The following is a 22,764-nucleotide window of genomic DNA, read 5'->3' on the forward strand; positions in this document are numbered from 1 at the left end:
TTGAGATCCCGTCGCCATAGGTTTGTAACTATGGGTGCTTCTGTGTGGCTGGAGAGACCGGCCCCAGGCATATCTCTCCATTCACACTTCATCATTCCACTTCCACTACTTTCTGCAAGAACAAATGCTGTTGGGGGGGGGGGGGGGTTTGCTTTTCTCTTTAGTTCTTGTGAGCATTAATAGCAGAAGACTTGGCACTTCTCTCTTAGAAGAGACACTAAAACAACTGCCACTGAATAGCAATATTTGGTGTACTGTAAGTGTAAATTATAACTCTAATCAGTGGCTATTAGAGTACAACCTTCTGCCATTGGCTGATGTGAGATCAGTTTTGTAATGTTAATGTTCTCTGTGCAGACCTTCATTAATACAGAAATCTCCTTCTCTTCTTTGTCACTGGTGCATGACATATTCAAATTGAACTCGTACCATCTCCCTCTGTGGCCTTCCTAAGCTAATGCACACGACCTCAAACTACATTTTAAAGTGTTTTTCAATTCCACAATTTAAGGTTAGGAATCTATCTGTTTGTAAAAAGCCTGACCCAGAAATGACCTTATCTAGTAGAAACCATAAAGGATAAAATATGTCAAGCATTTAGAGCATGGGAGCTAACCCACCAAAATGCGTCATTCATCAAGTCAGTGCAAAAAAACAACAAAAAAGAGAGAGACATAGTTTATGAAACGCAAACGCTCAGATGACTCATACGTTAGACCTTTCCACCCTCTGAAATCTTCAACCTACTACTTTGAATAAGCTCCCCCTCCACAGACGGTGCTAGCACCACTGGTGGTTGTAGGCTAATGCTGCAAACATGAATGCAAGCTCGGTCAGTCCTGGAAGCCCTGTGCAAGATGATCGACACTTGTGACTAATCCTTCAGTTGATGTTCCCGAGGAGGAGATGGACTTGGGCCTACTGGGTGCGCAGAACCTGCTTCCCTACTCTCTCTCTGATTGGCTAACACTTAGAGCCTGTAGGTGTGTGGACTGAGATGGATCAGAGCCAGAGCCAGTCAGAGGAGGCGGAGAATACATAATCATAGAATACAAGTGGGAAAACCATACGATATTGGTTCATTTGTGATGGATGATATTTTTTCTGGCATAGTGCTAACTGTCTGTCCCCCTGGGTGAACTTTAACCTCAGTTTGGGAACCATAGCATTGATGCTTTAACTTCACAAAAAGTTTATATTTACGCTTTCATGAATGTTCCCTGCCTTAATTTAATTTGATACTTTTTTACATGTCTACTTTGAAGGTTTTTCTGTGGTGAAGGTGAAGGTTCTAAACAAAGGGCTCTTTCTCATTGTTTAATGAACTGTGCATGTTTGAAGTCTGGCTGATAAGTTTGCAGCTGCCCTTCCTTATCAAGAAAGAGCTCCAGGCAGGGACGTTTTTCCCAAATACTGAATCACGCAGATTATTTTCATTTTGTGGGAGCTATGCGATCAGAAATGCTTCTGGCTAAACTTTATTCATCCCTCTCTTTGTACGATCTCTAATCTCTGAACTGGAGTCTATTTGCAAATCACACAGAATTTCATGGAATTTATTTGTTGCCAAAAGGAAACTTGGTTGAGAAAGTTCCATCACTCGTCTCTGCTAGAGGTGGGATCACTCATGTTCAACGCTGATTCCGAGCTGACAGGAAAACAATGTCCACAGTTGGGGGAGTTCTCCAACCTCCTCCCCAAACAGAGGGTGGAGAGGCAGGTACCTGAAGGCTGAGCCACTTGTGGTTGTCAAGTCAAACCCCAGATGACATTTTTTTGGTGATTTGTGCACAGTCGGCATTCAAGTCCCCACTGAGGAGAAGTCCTGGCTCACATTGTCCCAAAAGGGACTATGACTACAGTACAGTTTTTATATGTATGTACAGTATAGTCTAAAATTTAAAGCTCAGTCTAAAAAATTACATCTAAATCTGAAAGTAAAATCTAAACATAATCTAAGTGATAACTTTGAATATTGTCATATATTGTCAATATCGTTTGAATATCAAAATAATTGACAAAGTCCTTTTTTCAAGTTTAATAGAAAACACAAAAAACTGGATACAAAAAATCATAAGGAGTTGTCTGAGGCCAAAAAATTGTCAGAAAATGACTTGGGCAATTATTTTAAGAGGGCAGCACGGTGGTGTAGTGGTCAGCACTGTCGCCTCACAGCAAGAAGGTTCCAGGTTCCAGTCCCGGCTCCAGCACAGGATCTTTCTGTGTGAGTCTGCATGTTCTCCCTGTTCCTGTGTGGGTTCTCTCTGGTACTCCAGCTTCCTCCCACAGTCCAAAGACATCAAGAGAGGACGAGGCTGATTGATACTCTAAATTGACCGTAGGTGTGACTGTGAGTGTGAATGGTTGTCTGTCTCTATGTGTTGGTCCTGTGATGGAATGGTGACCTGTCCAGGGTGAACCCCGCCTCTCACCCAAAGGCTGCTGGGATAGGCTCCACCCCTCCCACCACCACCCTTAACAGGATAAGTGGTAGAAAATGGATGGATGGATGGATGCAATTATTTTAAGAAGGTGACAATATCAAATCTAAATCTAAATGTTAAACATGAATGTGGAAAATCTGAACGTTAAATGTTGTACCAAATGTTGAATCTAAAACTAAATGTTAAATTTAAATGTAAATATTGACTCTACATCTAAGTATTAAATCTAAATGTAAAATGTTACATCTAAATGGTAATTTTTAATCTAGATATTAAATCTAAATGAAAATGCGAAATGTAAATGTTAAATCTACATCAAAACGTTAAATCTAATCAAAATTTTTAATATTTCAACGAGAGTAAACATTTAGATTCAAATTCAACATTAGATCTAAAATTTAATTTTGTTTCACTTATAAACACGTTTGATAATTTATGCCTTAAATGAGCTAAATGTGGGAAAAAAATCATCTAAATATCATTAAAAAAAACAGTTTGAAAAGTGTTATCAAGGTTTTACATGTGACGCGCCATATCAGGGGCCCCTCGTGAAATCAGGTCAGAATCAGGCTGGAACGCTCCCAAGGCCTTTGCACCCATCAGAGTGTGTGGCTCTTGGGAAGAGCAAGAGGGCAATGAAACCTGATTATATTTGGGTTTGTGTGAGGGATCTGACTATTTTTAGCAATGTGGTGCAAATGTCACTTCCTGTGTCCTCTTGGTGGCGTGTGAGAACAAACGGTTAATACATATTATGTTGCTGTAAATCACATGAAGCTAAGACTCTACATCCCTCCATCCATCCATTTTCTAAATCGCTTATTCGTTAAGGATTGTGTGTGTGTGTGTGTGTGTGTGTGTGTGTGTGTGTGTGTGTGTGTGTGTGTGTGTGTGTGTGTGTGGCGGCTATCCCAGCTGACATAGGGTGAGAGGCGGGTTTCACCCTGGATGGGTCACCAGTCCATCGCAGGGCCATCAAGAGCAGTTAGGGGATCAGTATCTTGCTCAAGGACACTTCAACATGATATTCGAACCAACGACCCATGGGTTGCTAGACGGCCACTCTACCTCTGAGCCGCGCTGCCCCTCTAATAATGTACAGTTTTAATGTCAAACAAATGTTTTTCACTTCAAGCCTACTTCCTGTTGTCAGCAGGTGGCGCTATGACTTTGATTTAAATTCAGCTTGTCCATGTCTTCAGGCCGGAACTCTCCTCAAACTTTCAGAAAAAATTTCACCGTGTGGATTTGGAATTGGCTTGCTCGCCGTGGTAATAAAAACTCCACACATTCACACAAATTGTATTTGTCTCCGCTGTTGCCTTCTCTTGAGCACCCTGCACATTACAGGGGTTTCTACATCTGGATTAAGAGGTTCAATTCATAAATGGGGCTTCCCCTTCATCCAGTCTCTGGCAGGTGCATAAACAAATAAGAGACACTGTTGTTTCAGTGGCTTGTTGCCCAAACCATTTACCACAAACGCCCCATCTCTGTCTTTCAGAGAATGTGCTGTTGTTCTGGAGGGTAATAGAAGTTTATAAGGAATATGATGTTATCAATACGCATTCTGAAGAAGAGTGATTCATTCTTACAGCCAAAGCTGCACTCAAGTCACTGAGCTGAGCTGAGGATGTTTTGACCTCATATACAGTGGCTAAAACCAGAAGTGTATCGAGCTCCATTTGTCACACGCTCTCTTTTCTCTCAGTTTTACCTCGCAGGTCATATTTTATCATGACAAGGCCAGAATGCATTAGGCAGAATAATGGATGGACTGAGCAAGGAGACAATGCCAAGATGAAGGAAGTACAGCTGACCAAACTGCGTGTCCCCGATAACAAAAGATAACAAACTTATTTTTTCTCTGGGTATATGTTTCATGATACGATGCAGGACTATACAGGAATATAAGTCAGTACATGTTTTGTCAAAAAACCTCAGCTTATATTGAATGGTTCTCTCGTTCTCTCTGAAATGTATAATCAACATTGACACAACGTTAAGCATCTCAATATTGAGACCACAGTTAAGGGACAAACTGATGTTTGGACCCAAAAAACCTTCATCAATTTATCTGAAAAACCCTTTTGAGTAGCTATCTTTTTTTGACTCAAGATGGGTTTCAACACTGTGCAGATGTTCACTGAGCATCACCTGACAAATATGGAAATAAAAAAAAAAAACGTCTTTGCTTTCCAGTACTTTGTTGTCGTTATGAAGTGTGTTTTCTATAGTACTGCTGGTCATTTTAATGTATTTTACCAGCCTTTTGTAGCTGTTTTTCCACCTGCCCTGAATAAATAGATAACTACAGTCACTGACGTTATGTTTTGTTTTTTTAAATCCATTAAAAACGCAAGCAGTAATAGATCTTTTTGTTGAAAAGCGTTTTAAGATTTTAGATTCTTATAGTTTTAAAATCTTTTTTCATGTCTTCGTAAATAACGTGTGAGCGCCTCATTGCTGAATCAAAGAAATAAATAAATAAATAAATAAGTGAACTGGATGAATGGAGGTTTGTGCAGCAGCTGACAGCAGCGGTGTCGTTCTCTTTACGCATTTCAACTTATCACAGCGGCGGTGTTGCACATCCACTGAGTCGTGATCTCTCGACGTTAATGCGTGTGTCATACGTGACGTTAACGGCCCGCCTACATGCCCCCGCCACCCTGTCTCTCATATCAGTCACTGAGACTCTGTAGCACCAGGAGCAACAACAGCTACAGCTCCACGGCGGATCCTCTGGTAGAGAGCAGCGGTCTGTTTCAGGGAGGAGTCCCGCATCTACGCGCGTCCTCCCTGGTATGGACATCGGAGGTGGAGCGCGCTGACCATCCAGGAACCATGCCTACTGTCCTCAGGGGCAAGAAACTTTCCATCGTCTCCTTGTTGCTTCGATGTACATATTCTCAGGTGAGAGCCAGAACCCAACACTTTAATCACATGAATGATGAGTTAAGTAAACATTTCCCCTTTTTCTTTTCCTTTCTTTTCTTTTTTGAGCCTTGCAGGGATCAGTTCTTACAACTGTATGGGGGATATTATAAGTCACACATTTTAGAAGCTGTGGGAACTTCATTCAATTGCAGATATTTGAAGAATGTAACAGGTGTTTAGTGGTCTAGTTGCATGTTGCTTGTTGCAGGTGTTGTGTTGTCTGGTCTCAAGGGGATTTGATACATCGGGGTATTGCACCACAGCCTCTGATGTTAGTGGATGTGGAGGTGTGAAACCCATTGCACATGGTCGGACTAACGGGCCTGTTAAGTGATGAAGGATGACTTTTGCCCGCGGACCACCACAGTGAGGCAAAATACTGTGCTGTGTTTATGAGTTGATTTTAATTGTGCGCCCAAGGCCTCATAACTCACCTACACTTACCGTGGCTGTAATGATCACACACATTTTCACACACACTCTGCTTTCCATCCGTTGGCCACTCAGACACTGACCTTATGAGTCATGCCTGCAAGAAGTGTATCACACAAATGCACTTTGCACACATTTTCTATGTGTAATAATGTTGCACAGATGGGCACAAAAGCAGACTGAACAAATCAAAATGAAAAAGAGGGCACCATATAGACTTTAGGAGCTTCTCACACAAATGCGAAAATATTTTATACTTTGCAACTACACTCATTTAAGATTCCACTACAAGCAGGAATATGAGAGAAACTACTCAGAGTGAAGTGCACGTAAACAAATAGAGCACCTGCAGGCAGTTACACTGTCATGGGGAACAATGGCAAGTTTCCTCCATTATGTTCATGTTTGGGTAACGTGCCTCTCAACTATCTTATTGAGCTGAATTTGGAATTTTGAGCAGAATTGTGACAAAGGGAGAGAGAGAGAGAGAGAGACATGGGGGAGGGAGAGGGCAGGGTTGCCTAACGTGGATGGAAACAGAAAGTTCTTGCAACAGAGTCGGCATCCATCTGATCATCTGCAGCTGTGATTTCTAAGATATGAGTCACCAACCGGCATCAAGCTTCTTTCAGTTCTCTCAATTACTGTTCCTGTGTGTGTGTGTGTGTGTGTGTGTGTGTGTGTGTGTGCTTGTGTGTGTATGTGTGCGCACACACGTGTATGTGTGTGTCTGTGTTGTGTTGTGTGTGGTTACTGTAAGGTTAACACTAAAGTAGCGTGTGCGTGACTGTAAGAACTTGCAAAGCAGAATGCAGAGGATGATTATATTTGTGTGTGTGTGTGTGTGTGTGTGTGTGTGTGTGTGTGTGTGTCTCTTTGCGAGCTTTGAATTTTAAACCCGAGCACCCCTCACTTCCTTCTAGCTGTTGTGTGTGCATCGTCATCAAGGGTCCTTTGCTGAAATTCAAAAAGAGCGCCTGTAAGTCTCAACTTCCTTTCTGTTCACACAGGTAAGAAGCCAACACTTCTGTGCCAAAGATATTCTGGGGGTAAGGACTCTGGCATCACTTAACTCCAGTGTTTGTTTTAGTATTATTTACAGCAATTACAGTAATTATATTTACTTGACTTGAACATGTGCGGTTATTCAGATGAATCCCTCATTATCAAGTCCTTAATATGCATTTGGCATTAAATTATATCTTTTTCCAGGTTTGAGTTGTTTGTTCAACTCTGTAGGTTAGTTACAGCATGTTATTGCTTTCAGGAGGAAATGCAAGCAGAATCTTAGGAATATTGATTATTATATTTATTCTGCCTATGAATATCTGGTTTTGTCGGACAAGGATTCAGAGAATGATCCCTTTACAGTCATAGACCAAAGAAAAGCAGCAGTTCTCCCTGTCTGAGAAGCTGCAATCAGAGAATGTCTGGGGTTTTTGCTTGAAAGAGATGAACCAATCTGCAGTATAACTGGCAGTACTTTTTTCAGTACAATGATATCAAAACATTTTGGGAGTCCTATATTCCCTGAAACATTCAACCTCCTGCTGTGTGCCCTTCTGAAAGTACTGCCATGGACAGCCAACTTTCTTTTTCCATATTCACTATAAACTGGAAATACGATAATAAAATGGGTCTTTTATGTCAAGACGCGACGGTGTTACTAACGGTTTTTGCTCCTTATTTAACCTCATACGCCTCCTCAATTGTCATCAGAACCCAGCAGACATGATGCACATCGGTTCAGGCTCATAATGAGTCACTTCACACTACCACACTAGCCACTAGGCTAGTACTACGTACCTACTAGTACTGTGTTAGTGCTATGGTGACAGATCCATCCTCAGTGCTGTGTACTACATCCACTGACCATGTTGAGTTTCTGCTGCCTGCATGGGTGTAGGGTGGGGTCCATACTGCCATATTTGAGCAATGTCAGCAACATTTTGGGGGTTGGCTGAAGACCCTTGTTTTTCTGACTCAGGAGGATCTAATGGGTCCAATCCGTGTCCATACTCTGCCTCTACCTGACTAGTGCTTGAGGACAAGTTTAGACATGGTCCAAACAGAGGAAGAAAGGATCTTTATAGAATGTGGCAGGAGAAACATAAAACACTTGTTTATTTTTTATGTCAGATTTTTAGAGAATGGAAGTTGCTGTGCCCATGTTTGATGTAGAGCGGGGGTTCCCTAGGGTTTCCCTTTTTCCCTTGATGGGCTTAAACTCAGACTGCCCTTTCTTATTGCAGACTTTTTCAGACCTGGGTAACCACCCCCACCCCCCCAATAAACCCATTGCAGGGAGACAAAACGTTGCCTTTCTGTTTTGTGTTTTTTCCCTGGTACATTACATTCTATGGCACAGATGCTGGCACTGCACTGGAGAGAGATGAGAAGTGGTTTTCATAACAGCACCAGCATGCAGCATCTTGGGCTTCTCTTTGGTAGCTGCAGTGAAAGCAGCATGGAGGACAGTGACTGAAATTCTATTGTGTTATTGCTCAAGTCAAACTCAGCACCAACAGCTTGTGGTTTACAAGACATAAAGTGAAAGGAGTTATCGGCGGAGGTGTCAAGCTTTAATGGCCAGCTAGGATGATAAACACTCGTATCTACTGCAGGGTTATTCACCCGGGAGTGAATACTGATTATCAACAGTTGTAGCCATTGCAGAAAACCCTATTGTAAGCGAGGGGTTTTTGGCTGTTGGGAATGGATCTTAAATGGTGGGCTGCGGGCTGAAGCACACAAACGGGTTCTCAAAATCACATGTGTACCGCTGGCTCAGCTGCACAAAGTGACCCTCTGTTGCCTAATCAAATTATTCAAAAATAATTCTTTATTAATTACTCTTCAAAATTAGAGAATATCTTTATATCACAAAAAAGAAAACAGTGCAGTGTAATTTTTCCAGTAATTATATATTTAATTGGCCTGGTGTTATAATTATATTCATTTATTACATCTTGTGAGCCATATTCAACCTTTTGACGACTAATTTTTTGCCCGTGGGCCTCACACTGGGCAGCCTTGGTGTGGGCAGTTTTTGAAATCAACTTCTCCCTGTGTCCTTTAACTTCTATTTCCTCCACCCCGAGTGTCTCACAATATCTCCCTTCAGTCCTTTTTTCAGTCCATTAATAAATCTACAGTATATCATTGCTCATTTATTAGGATAAAGTCCTGCGGTACAGCAGGACTGCAGCTGTATCAGCCAGCCTAGGCTGGTGATAATAAATATAAAGAGCTGAAAAAACATGCTCACAGGTCTATCACCTCTGCTTTGCTCTCATTAAAAAAAATGTTGGAAAAGAGGCACAGGCAGTGAGGAGGGGTGGGAGGAAGATAGCAACACATCATGCTCCACTTGGGAGGCCATGTTGTTCGTGGTGCAGAAAAGGGGTGAGGGCTGGTGTTGTGTCCTTGGTGACTGGGGGAGGAAAGATAATGAAGTGAAAGGATGAGCAGAGAGAGGAAATACTTGCCCTCCGGGGCTCACGGAGTAGGGCGGGAAGAGAGGAAGAGAAAACATTTACGGTCAACTGTCAGGATCTGAAAATGTATCATCAGGATATCAGTAAAAGAAACAAAATAATTCTCTGTAGCATGGTTTACCAATCTGTGAAATATGATCTTTCTCTTTTTTGCCCATAGTTTGATGAGGAAATTGATCATATCTGTACTCTGTATGTGATGCCACACACAGGAGACACTTAGCTCATCTTAGCATAAAGCCTAAAATACTAAAACCCTAAATCACTCAAAACTGTGGACAGTGTTAGCCTGACTTTTTCCAAACGTTGAAAAAGCTTACTAACACATTACAGTATGTCTCAGTTATATAAAATAAAACAGTTAAGAATAAGGTTTTGCAACCTTTAGGAACAGCTAGGCAATATATATCCAGTGTGTTAGTGCTAAGCTAAGCTAATCAATTGCTGACTGTCAATCAAAGCTCAACTACATGTTTCCAGTGTGTGAATGCTAAGCTAGGCTAATTGACTGTTGACTGTCGGTCAGAGCTAAGCTATATATTTACAGTGTGTGAATGCTAAGCTAAGCTAATTGACTGTTGACTGTCGGTCAGAGCTAAGCTATATATTTACAGTGTGTGAATGCTAAGCTAAGCTAATTGACTGTTGACTGTCGGTCAGAGCTAAGCTATATATAGTATTTCCTGTGTGTTCATGCCAAGCTAAGCTAATCGACTGCGGGCTGTTGCCTTACAGTTAACAGAGGAGCGAAGACGTAGCATCAGTCTTGTCATCAAACTCACACAAACGTATTTCCAAAAGTGCTGACCCATCTATCTATAAAATGATTGTCTTGGTATGCCTGTATGTGTTGTTTTATTTTACCCACAACCACTCATCCTTCAAAACTGGCGGGTGTATAGGTTTGGGTTGCTAAGGGAGACACTGCTGGGGACGTAAATGAAGACTTTATAAAGTGTGGGAACCACTGACCTGGTAGATGTCCTATCAGTGCCTCAACTGAAGCCCTGCACTGTGAAAGTTGATTGTTAAATGTTCATTCAGTTACCATACAGGTGCCAAGAGATGATGATGATGATGATGATGATGAACTCAGCAAAGTGATTTCTAATATCTAATTGCTGCACAATTGGCTGTTGTATCCCTCAACTGTACTGTGATTTGAACGGTTCCACAGGCAACCGGTGAGGCACACGGTGTCTTTCATGTTCATCTCCCCAGGGCTGCCTCACTGGCAACGCATGCTTTGATGAGGTTTCTTAATATTCTGGTTCACTGATTGCACACCATTCAGATTTCTGCACACTCAAGTGATACCCTGATCTGTTCTCCCAGAAAACCAAATCCTTCCCTTTTTTTTTCTCTTCAAATCCCTAGATTGCATAATCAACCCCACTCTGTGTAATTGGTTCTCATCCAAAACAAATGGAGATGTTGTTTCTCGTACCTGTTTATGTAGTGACACAATAGCTACGTTGGAGGGCCCGGTCGTTTCTCCTGAAGTAACCATACTCTTCATCCAAGAGAAAAGGGAGTTTTGATACATAAAATCCACCAGGACCTATTTGAAAGAAACAAGTAGAAGTAACCCAACCCACCCCACACACACACACACACACACACACACACACACACACACACACACACACACACACACACACACACACACACACACACTCACTCACACCAAGCATGTAATCCAACAGACTAACCTATATTACACTCACATTCACTCCCCCTGGTGGGGAGGAACGGTGCTGATAGCAGACAAATAATGCTCTCTGCACAATATGTGCAATATGTGGAAATAAAGATAGACATGTGTATTCATATTAATTACTGATTAATTTAGTATACATGCTCTGTCTGTTACACAGGACATGACTCAGTCTTGGCAATCCCAGCAAGCCTTAGGGGGTGACCCGCCTCAGCGAATCCTCTACAACCATAAGGTATTTGTTTGTTTTGTGAATGTGTATATATTTATTGATTGCACAATTATTCATAAAAATATGTGTCCCTGTTTATCCTCAAGGATGGAAAACAGCCAGCAACACAACAAAGGCAAAGTATGTCTTCATACACTAATTTCATGTGATTTATACGTGTTTCTTTATCACTACATGATTTTGTCAACCTTTTATTATATCTCCCCGTCTCTCTCGTTCTTTATGTCAGGTCGGGGAGATGTTCAGCTACGAATGACCCGTCATCCTCATGTGGCGCCTCACAAATTGTAAGTAGGACATGAGGAAACATGACCCACTGAAGCTCATTAAACCTAAACTGCAGCTGTGGCACATACACAGATGATTAAATACATCGCACACATAAATGATGAAAGCAACTCTTTTAAAACGTAATATAAATCATGAACATCGTCGGTGCAACCACAAGGAAAGGCAGTAAAAACCAAGGCGCAGAGGGAAGTAGGAGTATCCTCAGCTAACAGTTTTAGTGCTTCAGATTACACAACATGGGCAGGGTCAAAGGTCAGGTCACATTCTTGAAAGCTGTCAGTGGAGACTGATGAGCTCCTGTTTTTTCTCTCAGTACATCCTCTTTTTAATGTTAAACACATGTTCAGTTGTAGAGGCCAAATCATTGTCACACATTATTGCTCTCTCTCTCTCTCTCTCTCTCTCTTTCTCTCTCTTTTCTCTCTTTCTCTCTCTCTCTCTGTCATTTATGGCTCGATGAAAGTCCAAAACACTTTTTTTCTTTTTCCACAAGCACTGACAAGAACATTAATAACCAATATGGGGGTTTGGATTATGAAGGATTATTACTTTAGAGGTCATTTTAACGCCTAAAATGCTGATTTATCATATTAACATTAAGTTATACTCTCAGCGCCACAACATCAGGATCAGGGATTAGATGCAGATACGATGGGCATTGTCAGAATGCCGGAAAATCATTGCTTCAGAATCAGAATTAGATTTTTTGACAAGCTTGCAAAATAAAAATGACTCGTTATCATTTCCCGTTTCTGTGTTTTGGGCTGATGGCTAAGCTTTCATCAGCTCGTCGCGCTGTCACATTATGGATTATATTGTCTGAACCTACAATAGTTTATCAGTTGTTCTGTATATTAGATGTCAATATGTTATAGACAGTGAAAATGATGCCTTCTCTGTTGAGTTGTTTTTTTGCCAACAATCAAGTGCTGCATGTATTTTATATCATTTTTCTATTCTGTTCTATTCTATTCTATTATTCCTGTTTCTAATGTTTATCATGAATGATATAATATGTGATAATAATAAAAAAATTATTGACTTTTAGCAGATTGTAGGCTAAAGTCACAGTCTGAGGGAACGACTCAAATGTGAACAATAAAACCACCATCCTCACTCAGTATTTCTTATTTCATTGTGGTTGATAATGGCAACAAAGGGCAACTGTTGAGAGTCCTATTAGATAAATGCACAGCAGGTCATTATTTGATTTTTGTTTGTTGGTTTACAGCATGCTTGCTGATGACCTGAAGCTGAGCAGTGATGAGGAAGACAACCAACGGGTAGGTGACACCCTGTAAGCAGGAAAACAAATGATTACCTTTCAGCGGGCAAAATGAATATACTGTCTATGACATTTTTGGTATCTTTATCAGTACTTTTGACCTAGGATGATCATGGGTTAAATCTAGTGTACCTGCTGTGGCGGCAGACAGACAGTTTGAAAACTTGAGAGGATGGAAAGAGAAAGTGCAATGGAAGAAAAAAAAAAGACAGTAAGATTGTAGCGTTTGGCGCTGTTTGCTGGAAAGTGTGTTTTGCAGGTGTGTTCAGTGGAGTGCACACACACACATGCTTTTGGTTCATGAATGTTTCTTTAGTTGCTATTAATTATGGTGAAACATCAGGCAGCAGAGTTAACACATGTACAGGAAATAGTTCACTCTGCTGCTGCTGCTGCTGCTGCTGCTGCTGCTGCTGCTGCTGCTGTGGTTGATACATTTTTGTTTTTGCTTTGTGCCCCTAAAGGCAACTCACGAGCCAGCCACCTGGGATGAGCACAGGTACTCAAATATATATACATACATGTATCTTGAGTGTATTCTGAATGTTTTTGCCAATGCTGCTTGGTCTGCACACATATGTGTTGGTCTGTGTGGCTGGAATTACTAAAGTATGTCTGACTGTACATGCTTGTGTGCCTGTGTGTCTGTTCCACTTGGCTGTGTACGTATACTGACCCCTCTCTGGTGTTTGTGTGTGTTGACTGACAGGCTGTCAGCACAGCAAACGCACACACATGGCAGACGGGTGAGACATTCCAGCTCGGACTCTTCAGGCTCTGACTCCACTGCTGAGTCGGGCAGCAGTAGTCTTCATTCCCGGAGCTCCAGCCCAGCTGCTCACCAAGGTCCTGCCTCGCCTGCCAATCCACAACCCCCACGCAACAACAAGGAGGTATGGATGCTGTGCCAAAGACTGGTCCTCTGCTTATCATTGCCCTGTCCATGTCTGACCTTTCTGCTGGTGTGTGTGTGCGTGTGTGCGTGTGTGTGTGTGTGTGTGTGTGTGTGTGTGTGTGTGCGTGTGCGTGTGTGTGTGTGTGTGTGTGTGTGTGTGTGTGTGTGTGTTTTTGTTTACGGGTAAATCCACCACGGGGAGTTGGTGGCCTCGAGGCAGTTGACGTCAGGTGTGGGGAGGGACAGAGGAATGAGGAATGCATGTGAGAGGAGGAGGAGGATGGGGGGTGGGGGGGTTGAGGAGCAGTGGTAGCTTTGGGAATTAGTGACTGGGTGTCATGTCAACAAGCAGAATCTTAAAGAGGAAAGCCCTGGGGACGAGGAAGTCATCAGGACCGGAGTCCGTGTTGACATCTACAAAAAAGACTCACCTTCCATTTCTAAACACAGCACAGAAGAGAACATGGTTGACCTGGATTATCTTAAATAAACATTGAATTGATGGCTTAGTGCTGAGGTGTAGAGCCTGGTAGGTTTGGGCTCTTGGAGGTATGGGGCATTGTGGGGGTTGGTTTGGAAATGAAGGGGAACCCTGCTCCTGTTTTATGAATGGAAGGCCCTGTGGACTGTATTTCTAAACATGCATTACATCGGGCCCCTATTGGGAGGGAGGGAGAGGAGGTTTTTTTTTTCTGGGGGGGGGGGGTGCACCATGTGTTTTTCATTTATGCAGAGTGTTTGAGTGTCTCTAAAGGAAGAGAAGGGGGTCGGAGCTGTGGAAGCAGCAAATCCAGAGTCACAGGTAGGAAGAAGGAGGGAGAGAAAGAGGGAGGGACAGAAAAGAAGGAGGGAGGGCAGTCAAGACGGTACAAGAGATGCAGTGTCTTCTCTGGAAAGAGGGCGAAGGATGTGGGGAGGGGGCTCACTGTTTGACTTGAGGAGTGGAGGTTTAATTTAGCTCTGGTCAGAAAAAGAGAATGCGAGAGAAAGGGAAAAATGGAGTAGGAAGGAAGTTCTCTCCCCAGTTGTGAGTATCCTCGTTGTTTTATTTGACTAAAGACTCCTTGTCTCGCTAGTGTTCTACTCACTCTTATGGTTAGCCGGCCAGTTGTTTGTTACGCAAACGTTAAGTGAGTCATTTGGCATAATTGGATGGGGGTTGAGCTACTGTAAGCATACACGAAGACTGGAGTAACTAGAGTGAGACATATAGTGAGACAGACATTGAGATGTTATGTCAGTTGGATTTTTCAGAACTAACATTTTTCAGACATGAGTCATAATGCAGATTTGCCATTTGAAGTTGTAGAAGCTCCACGAGCACGGAGTCAGTGAGGTGTTAATGTGTGGTCAATGTAGTGCATTGTCAGTGGTTGCACTGGAACGTGCAAATCTTGTGATATGTGCAGAATTGTTTGAAATGTGTATCATTCCTCACATAGTTAAAGAAGACACTTCTGTATTTAGTGCTTGGCCCTGTTTCTCAGCTAGAACTGTATGTCACTTGACATCTGTAAGTGTTTAGTTCTTACAAATTGCTGAAATTAATCTTAAATTAATCCACTTTTGGATTAACATCTGTCCTGTGGGTTTTTTTCTCCACGCTTTCTTCAGACTGATCACCACTCTTCCGCCGAGTGGCAGTTGGATAAGTGGCTGAAGAAGTCCCAGAAAAAATCTGCTAGATGTGATCATCCCGCCCAGAGCATTCCAGGACGCCTGCCCTCTCCACATAACCAACGAGCCCCATCCCCAGCTAGTGGCTGGAGCAGTAATCAAGAATACAGCCCAAGCCAAAGCCCTATTCCAAGCCCTCAGTTCAGTTACAACCACAACAGCCCCCTACCTAGCCCTGGTTACAGCTTCTGCCCAAGTCCCAGCCCATTTCCCAGCACCTGTCCAAGTCCCAGCACGAGCACAAGGCACAGTCCAATCCCTAGTCCAGATCCAAGTGTTTGCCCAAGTCCAGGTGGGAGCCCAAGAAATAGCCAAAGCCCTAGCCCTGTTCTTATCCAGAGAGACCTGCCAAGAAGTCCATTTCCCAGTTCGCCCCCTTTGCATATTTGTCACCACCCTGAGGTTCAGAGACATCATCAGCAAAACCAAACACAACCTAGCCTTACAAGCACTCCCCACAGGACCAAAAATAAGTCATGGATTGCCCCACAACTCAACACTGACGTCCCAAGTAAGCCTACAAATAGTACCACACCTCAGCCACCTCATCAGCACAGGACTAAGTCTAGACCCACACAAGACCAAGACCAAAGCCAAAACAAATCCAGGGTTTCTTCTGTTTTAAACTCTGCTGATAGTTATAGCCTCAAATCTCGACCTAAGCCTAACTTACATCAAAGTTCCAAAAAATTTGCTGAGGCTCCCAAAGCCAAACAGGCATTAATTTTTGAGCAAATCGAGGATAGCAGATCCAACCACAGCTTCAACCACAAGACCCAACCTCCAGTCCAACGTAGCTTCCAGCATAGTCCCACAACAACAAAGCCCTCGGTTCTAACTGGCCGCGAAACCAACACCAGTCAAAGTTCTCATTCCCAGTCTGCCTCTAAAGCTCTTAGTATTTCTAATACTGGGTTAGACTCTAGATCCAGCCCTAGCTTACAGCCTAGGGCCAAGTTGTGGGAGGTTAAATCTTCAACTCCTCTGCATGTTAATCATTCCAAACCATCACAGAGGAAACTCCAGTCCAAGAAAGGGGAGGTGGGCCATAGAGAAGCTCATCTCACCCAAGCCGAGGGGAGAAAACCCGAGAGAAAAGCGGACAGGCATCAGGAAACACAACAAGGGAAACGGGAGAGAAAGGAAGACAGGAGGCTGGCGGAGGAGCAGCTACTGAGACGTCCCTGGATCCAGAGTTCAGCAGAAGAGGAGGAGGAAGAGGAGGAGGTGGGAGCAAGAGAGAAGCAGAGAAGGAGAGAGAGGACTGAAAGAGAAAAAAACTGGAGGAGTGGGGAGCAGCAACGCAGACACAGATGGGAAACAGTCCAGGCCAAACTGCCAACTGACACCGGACAGCCTCACCTTCAAGACAACTCTATCCTCCAAGGCCAGACAAAAAAGAGAGGGAGAAGGGAGGAGGAAAGAGAATCCCGACTGAACTCCTCACCATTGTGTACCCCTACTCCTCATAGGAGAATCTCCTCATCTTCCACCTCATCCTCATCAGATTCTGTTTCAGAGCCTGAATGTCAGGCCCAGATTACCAAGGTTCCTGCAGACTCTACCTCCCTTAAGAAACTGAGTAAGAGAGCCCAACAAGGCCCATGCAGCGTTGAGGCCAGCAAGCCCAAGGTATTGCCCCCCAGACGACCTACCTCAGGTAGTCTGACTGAGGGGGAGCAGCGTGAGGGGAGGCAGAAACTCTACACCCTGGTTCCATTTGGGCGAAACGAGTGGACCCCAGCATCCTCCCAGCGTGGACTGAGAAACCTGGTGGTGCAGATAGACCTTTGTCTCCTCAAAAGAGTCCCGGACAGTACCACCAATTCCACCGTTAAAAACCCTTCCTCTTCCTCCTCTTCTACATCAGCAAAGGACAAGCAAAGAGAGGCTATGAAACACATGTATACACCGGATAGTGTGACAAAAGATGGCAAAAGGAAACGCAAGGTTACTTTTTTTTCTATTTTAAATGTGATGTGTATGTATTGGGAAACATTTTCATTGTTGAGTGTGTGCCAATGTGTTTATATAACCTTGTTCTTCAAACCATGGACGTGTGTGTGTTTGTGTGGCCAGCTGGAGAATGGTGTGTCACACAGAGAATGCAAGAGGAATATTCCTTATGAAAAAGACCTCTCGGACCACACAGAGTCATCATTTCGTGCAGCTGAGCAAAGCTTTTCAAACGAGACTACACAAAACGGGCAAGAAAACACTGCTGTTTGTTTTCTTTGTATATACAAATGCAAACTCATTCTATATCTTCATATACGTACTTATATATGTTTCCATGCCATACAGTATTATATGTGCTAATGCTTGTAGGTACTTGGAGGAATACTTGGACAGTAAGAGGCCTTTGTCCCCCCTTTCTCCGTTGTCTGACACACCAACCACCAAGCCTTCCTCCAAACCAAAGAACACCGAGGTGCAACCCGTCCACGCACACAAGAACAGAGACAAAAGTAGAGATTCCGCTGTCAAGGTAACACGAGAACATATGTTTTATCCATCCCACTCCCATTACTTGCAATCTTATTGCACCTCTTTTAACCTGTACTCCCAGCCAAAGATGGAGGTGGAGTGTGTAAAAGTATCAAGACAGCACCAGCCATCATCAGAGTCCTGGGGCTCTGCGGGACACAGAGGGTCCGTGCCAAACCATGAGACGTGAGCAATCATGCTAAACGTAGTCAACATTGTACTTCACCTGTTGATAGTGAACAAATACATACTGCCAGTGTGATTCACAGATATGAAACACAGCGGTATTTCCTTTACTTTGTATCTGTCCATCCCTCTAGCCCTCATCATGCTGAATACTACTTACATGAAGCCAAAAGGATGAAGCATCGCGCAGATGCAATGGTGAGTCCTTGATCTCCTCAACAACATAAACTAGTGAGTGCTCAAGAAAGGAGGTTACGTGGACATAGAACAAAAACATAGAATTGTCGAGATCCATTCGTAAACTTTCTTCCCAACAGTTTAAAAAAAAAAAAAAAAAGGTTTCGTTGTTCAGAGACCCGGATTAATCGCCTGAAACAGTCTTCAGGATCCAGGATTTATGTAGCTGCCGGTCAAGCAGGTTTTCAACTTTATGCTCCAAAGACCTGGAACAATCTGCCTGAAAACCTTAGATTAGCCACCTAACTACAGATTTTAAATCCAGTTTACAAACTCCGTAGCTTGTTGAAGCAGTTCAGAACACTACCTTACTTCTAACTCATTTTAATGTGATTTTTGATATTTTTATTCGATTAGCTTCCTCGCTAAGGATTTTTAAATCCACTTTTAAAATCTCTGTCGTTTCCTGGAGCACCTTAGAACGCTTCCTCACTTTTAACTCATTGTCATATGTGATTTAATTATTGTGATACAATTGCGTTCTTTTGATTTGATTTTTATGTATTTTAATGTATTCTATTTCTTTTGTTTTGTTATATATGGAGGGCCGTGGGTTTTCTCGTGCTTGAAAAGTTCTGTATAAATAAGGTTGCCGTGTCTTGCCTAGCTTGTTCACACAAACAAGTAAGCATCATTTATGAATTCCAGCGGTACTTTTTTGATTAGATCACATATTCCCAAATGTGAACATGGGGGAAATTAAAGCAGGAGTAGATGAATATCTGAAAGGTATTTTTCTTGGCATCACAAATGTCTGCTTCCTGCTCAAAAGGATGACAAAATAGTGTTTCAGCATATTTCTACAAACCACAGCTCACTATACTGTCACAGCCTTAGGCCGTGGCGTTAACATTTTTTTCCAAGAGGACGTCCAGAGTGGAGCTACAAAGTTGTTAGAGGGCATCTTTTACTGGTCTAAGTTAGCTGCATCCCCTGTGGGCAGTTTTTGAGTTCAGCTAATTGAATCATGTCTTCTGTACTGAAATAAACAGGTTTATTGGAGACTCCGTTGTGGTTAAAGACATTAAACAGGCACATTTCCAAAGCTGAGCATTAATTTAATCCTTGCTTGTTCCCCATCATAGTTTTCTCTTCTATTTCTTCCAGGTGGACAAGCTGGGAAAGGCTGTGAATTATGTTGATGCTGCCCTCTCTTTCATGGAATGTGGGAAAGCAATGGAGGAAGGACCACTGGAGGCAAAATCCCCCTACACCATGTACTCGGAGACGGTGGAGCTTATAAGGTGAATTACTCATTCAAACAAAAATAAACACACCAGAGAAAAAACAGGCACTCACACATGGGATCCCCAAGAGCTGCAGATATATTGTTAATGGTCTTGTGTCTTAAGGTACGCGATGAGGTTAAAGAGCCACTCTGGCCCCGGGGCCAGACAGGAAGACAAACAGCTGGCCGTTCTGTGGTACGTTTGTCATCTCCTCTGTTTATAAAATATACAGCACATTGAAAGACCTATGCTCTGAAGATGATTTGTAGTAGATTCTGAGTCTCCTGGACTTGTGTGTCTACAGTTTTCGATGCCTTGCCCTCCTGTACTGGCAGATGTTTCGTTTAAAGAAGGACCATGCACTGAAATACTCCAAAGTACTGCTGGATTACTTTAAGGTATGCGAGACACGTGACAGCATGCCACACTCCAGATAGTACAGATAGGATTTGAGTGAATTTTACCCATCTTTACATCAATACAGACTTCTCCCAAAGTGCCTACAATACCATTCTGCTGGAATGACCCTGGGAAGTAAGTGCATAATAACTTTGACTCTGCCTTTAAATCATTTTCCAGTCACTGAAATAGAATTGATGATTATTGCATGGTGTTTTCCCCTCCAGGGAAACAGGAGGGCCTCCTTCTTCACTCTCACCCAATGCCAAACACGCCAGGCGGAGTTCACATGGGGCCAGCGCCTCCCCCTCTCTCATAAGCATTCCTCAACGTATCCACCAGATGGCAGCAAATCACCTGAACATTACCAATAGTGTCCTGTACAGTTATGAGTACTGGGAGGTGGCAGACAACCTTGCAAAAGAAAGTAAAGGTGAGACATACATCATCCATCCATATAAAGTGGAAAGACAATACATAAATTAAATGAACTGTTCCAGGATTTTAACATCTGTCTGTCTGCGTGTGTGTGTGTGTGTGTGTGTGTGTGTGTGTGTGTGTGTGTGTGTGTGTGTCTGTCTTTCTCAACAGAGTTCTTCAACTACTTGAATACTTTGTCTGGGCCACTGACACTCCACAGTAGCATCACTCATGTGGTCCAGTACACCCGGCAAGCTCTTCAGTGGATACGCATTAGTGCCAAACTTGACTAACAAGGACGGGACTTAGCTCAACCCGCCCAGCAGACCTCCAGGCCTCCCTTAGATTCTGTACTACAGACAGGACAGCATATCCACTGTGCTGTGTGAAATACAGATACACAAAACCAAGGCAAGTCTGGCCTCTTCATAAGACGCTGAGGCGCTCTTCATCTGGATCTTCCGATGTGCACAACCTTCTGAACTATGACCCCCGCCTGTGTGGTCATTTTATGAATGATATGGAAAACTCTTTGAACTCGTAAACCGACCACGTTCCCCTTCTTCATCTTCTTTCGGACGAAATGGGAGAGTTGTTTATATTGTGGATTATTTGCCAAAAGTTGAGTGGTGACAGAAACAGGACTCAAATAAAGTAGCATGCGCAAAATGTTGTGCAAAACCTTTCTTTTTCTGTGGAAATGTTCATTATCCAGAGGACAGTTTCACTGGGGCCAAAAAACAAAACAAAACAGAGGACCAACTTAACCTATGTACCACTTTATCTAAAATTCACATCTCATCTGCATTTTTTGCTAATGAAGATTTTAAATACTTTTCATTTTTATACATCTAAAAATTTTCACTTTAATGTGTTTCTATGGTGCAATATTTGTTGGACTATCTAGTTTTACAAAAGAAATTCAAGTTTGTTAGAATTGCTGCCAACTTTCACGGTCCCGTCTATGCAAAATTCTGTTATTTCTCTATTTGGAGTGTTACTATGTTATTGCATAAGGATGTTCAAGAGGTCACTCAAGGCTGTAGCCCCCCAAAATGAGATTATTTTGTTATTTATTTTTTATGTGTTGTATTGTATTACTGTTTTTGCCATTTCATGCCTCATTGTGTTTAATGGCAGATATTAGGGATTAATAAAATGCAGCCATCAACATGAGTATTTGATCCTTCTCTCCCTCACCCGCCCTCGCTGCCCTGTTGACATTCCCCCTGTGAATATGCGATAGATGGAAGCTACTAACGGTCTACATAAATTACACATGAAGAGCAACATTCATAATTGACGATACAGACTCCCCGTGAACTTTCTGAAAACATAACAGACATTACTGTTAGCTGGATACACCTGTGAGCAGCATTGTTGGCCACTGGGTGAAGAATAATGTCAGTTGATTGATTACCACTTGTAATATCTTGCTGTTTTTTTTTGTTTTTTTTTTTGTTTTTAAGAAATAGTTTATTTGGGTTTTAAAGTGATGCTTCACCTAAAAAGTCTCCATGGCCTTTCAAATACTCACAAGTAACGAAGAATTTTTTTTTCCAAACTGCATCACTTCCTGGTGATGCCAACACACAGAAAAATCTAGCCATGTTTCATTTAGCATGACGCTAACAAGCAGCTGAAGAGTTGTAGTCAGATTGTTTAGAGGTGAAATCAAAGTGTGTGTGGATTACTGAGCATACGTTTGGTTAACGGAGACCTAAGTTACACAGAACAGTGCATGTAAGAATTTGAAAACAGACATTTTTGATCAATAATGTTACTGTGTTTGGTTACAATGAGGTGTCATTAGCTTCAAGCTATTAACTCAGCAACGCAGGTCTTTCTACATTCTGAAGCACCAAGAAGTGATGGATGGAAAAACCTATTCATTACCTCAAGACTCTTATTTGTGTGTATTTGAGAGGCAAAACTCCACTTTTTGGAGGAGGTATCATTTTAATGTTTTTCGGGTGATTTTGTGAATCATTATCCGTTGATATATTGATGCATTTATCTTGGAAAGGAAGAAGAGTCGGTAGGTTTTGGCTTCTTTAGCTTTCATACATCTTCCTGAGGACCTGAAAAAACAGACGCACATACTGCATCCCCAAGCTTCTATCCCTGCATGACCCTGTGGTTGGTGTTCTTTTACTTTAAAGTCATGTTGTAACCTCACATTCACCTTGTGAGGTGTCTCTGAATGTGAGAACTTGACAAAATATCCTCACTTTCTCTGAATTTACCCCATGCAGTGGGTCCCTAAAGAGATTTCTGCAGAAGTGTAGAAACATGCACACACACACGCGCACGCACGCACACACACACACACACGTACAGCTTGAGGACATTTCTTCCACCTTAACTTGACCAAGTCTTGACCCTGTAAAATGGAG

General features: G+C 42.5%; 1 protein-coding gene across 2 annotated transcripts; it reads left to right on the forward strand.

The window, feature by feature from the left end:
* The first annotated feature begins 5,154 nt into the window (after positions 1–5,154).
* Positions 5,155–21,529, forward strand: aff3 (AF4/FMR2 family, member 3). 2 transcript variants are annotated; one of them, XM_086220359.1, is made up of 19 exons: positions 5,155–5,360; positions 6,827–6,865; positions 11,191–11,265; positions 11,349–11,382; positions 11,492–11,549; positions 12,785–12,836; positions 13,303–13,337; positions 13,548–13,731; positions 15,348–17,360; positions 17,490–17,617; positions 17,739–17,898; positions 17,980–18,083; positions 18,218–18,281; positions 19,428–19,564; positions 19,673–19,744; positions 19,854–19,947; positions 20,034–20,083; positions 20,176–20,381; positions 20,540–21,529. In XM_086220359.1, the coding sequence occupies exons 1-19, from the start codon at positions 5,292–5,294 to the stop codon at positions 20,659–20,661; spliced, it is 3,696 nt and encodes a 1,231-aa protein (XP_086076485.1). In that variant the 5' UTR covers positions 5,155–5,291; the 3' UTR covers positions 20,662–21,529. The 2 variants fall into 2 exon arrangements, with proteins under 2 accessions (XP_086076485.1, XP_086076486.1); XM_086220360.1 differs by having other exon boundaries at positions 17,980–18,062.
* The last annotated feature ends 1,235 nt before the right edge of the window (positions 21,530–22,764 follow it).

The sequence above is a fragment of the Aulostomus chinensis genome, chromosome 12 (assembly GCF_037954235.1).
Source record: "Aulostomus chinensis isolate RoL2024-O1b breed Wild chromosome 12, RoL_Achi_v1.0, whole genome shotgun sequence".
Classification (NCBI taxonomy): Eukaryota; Metazoa; Chordata; class Actinopteri; order Syngnathiformes; family Aulostomidae; genus Aulostomus; species Aulostomus chinensis.